The sequence below is a fragment of the Mus caroli genome, chromosome 3 (genome assembly GCF_900094665.2).
Source record: "Mus caroli chromosome 3, CAROLI_EIJ_v1.1, whole genome shotgun sequence".
Lineage (NCBI taxonomy): Eukaryota > Metazoa > Chordata > Mammalia > Rodentia > Muridae > Mus > Mus caroli.
The window spans coordinates 131,598,275-131,599,919 of NC_034572.1; the positions used below are offsets into that span (position 1 = coordinate 131,598,275).

General features: G+C 42.3%; 1 protein-coding gene across 1 annotated transcript in view; it reads right to left on the minus strand.

Moving 5' to 3' along the window:
* Mttp (microsomal triglyceride transfer protein) overlaps positions 1–1,377 on the minus strand; it is a 354,854-nt gene extending 353,477 nt beyond the window's left edge. Inside the window, exon 1 of the mRNA XM_021157355.2 lies at positions 1,220–1,377. Coding sequence (XP_021013014.1) covers positions 1,220–1,280 — 61 coding nt within the window. The 5' untranslated portion in view covers positions 1,281–1,377. The remainder of the gene's footprint in view (positions 1–1,219) is intronic.
* Positions 1,378–1,645: the final 268 nt, after the last annotated feature.

Genomic DNA, 1,645 nt, shown 5'->3' on the forward strand with positions numbered 1-1,645 from the left:
CTCCCAAGTGCTGGGATTAAAGGTGTGCACCACCACGCCCCGTGTGGAAGGGTTATATCTTAACCACTGATGATTTTTAAAAGTATTGAAAATATTCCCTCTAGTTTAAGACCCCATTTGCTCAGGTAAACAATTGAATTGTAGCCCTCAATAACTTGTTGTAGTAACAGTCCCTTTTCATGTAGAAATTTCATACACACACACACACACATGGTGGGGGGGGGGAGAGAGAAATATTGAGACAAACTTTGCTTTATGATCAAAAGTCACATTGGTCCCAAACAGATTTAAAGTGTGTGTGGTTATTTTATGTCCATCACTCAGGAACACAGTACTAGAAGTTGACCCTACCATGACAGATTGCCTTTAGAGCGATTGGTCTTAACAGTGTAACTTTTTATAAACTATAAAAAAGTGACATCTTTATACAAGGTCACAATCCAAAACCCAAAGAGTTTACAAGCTGGTGGATTTATAGAAGGTTTCACAACAGTACAGTATTCCATACAACACTTTCAAACCTCTCCTTGTGAAATCCCTTTCCTCTAGGATTTTCCTGATGTCATTAATTCATATTTTAAAGTAATGTTTGCCTTAAAACAAAAATTGTTAACTAGGATCACTATTTTTAAAGGACGTCTTATTTCTTACATCCATATTACATCGCTTTATTTTCCTTCACTCCCTGACTCAGGTTATGCTACTCCCTTTGAAAAGCAACGGGAGTCCATACAGGCTTTACCAGTTCATTCATAATTCTTTGGCCATCAAATGCCTTCCTTTTATTGGGTCTAATTCTTCTTGTCCTTCCAGTGCTAAGCAACCAGACTGGGTTATTTTACAATTCAAATGAAGGCACTGCCTTCTGTGTGTCTATCAGCAGGTAACATTAGCTCACATCTCTCTCCAAGAGTGAGAAACTGAAGCTAGAGACACACTGCTCTGGGGTGGGGTGGCAGGGCTGAAATGAGAAGGGAATCTCTACTTTGGTAAAAGAGAGCAGGAAATTAAATTCTGTCTTCCTTTCCACCTTGTCACTTCCTCCCCCCAGATATTCCAATCTTATATACTTTCAAAAATTGTATAGTTAGGAACTCTTTCAACACACACACACACACACACACACACACACAGAGAGAGAGAGAGAGAGAGAGAGAGAGAGAGAGAGAGAGAGAGAGAGAGAGAGATTCAAGTTTAGGGAAAGGCGACATAAACTTACCTTTAACAGAAGCAGAGTAGGAGGAGAAGAAGCAGAGAAAAAGCACTGCCAGGAGGATCATGCTGGCTCCCTCTGCCGCATCCAGTCCCTGGGACTCACTGAGCAGTGGTGGCAGCCAGCAAGGAAGTGACCCTCCTCAGAACCGGCGACGACAGTGTTTATCTATAGGGGAAAGGTCAGATTCCAAACTCCAAAATCAGGACCTAAGTTCATGGAAGGGCTCACTATTAATGATTAAACGCAGGTGGGATATAGTTTGTAGTCTCTCACTTCTAAGAAATTTGTTTCAGCAGGGCAGTGGTGGCGCACGCCTTTAATCCCAGCACTTGGGAGGCAGAGGAGAAAGATTTCTGAGTTCGAAGCCAGCCTGGTCTACAGAGTGAGTTCCAGGACAGCCAAGGCTACACAGAAAGAAAGGCTACCCTG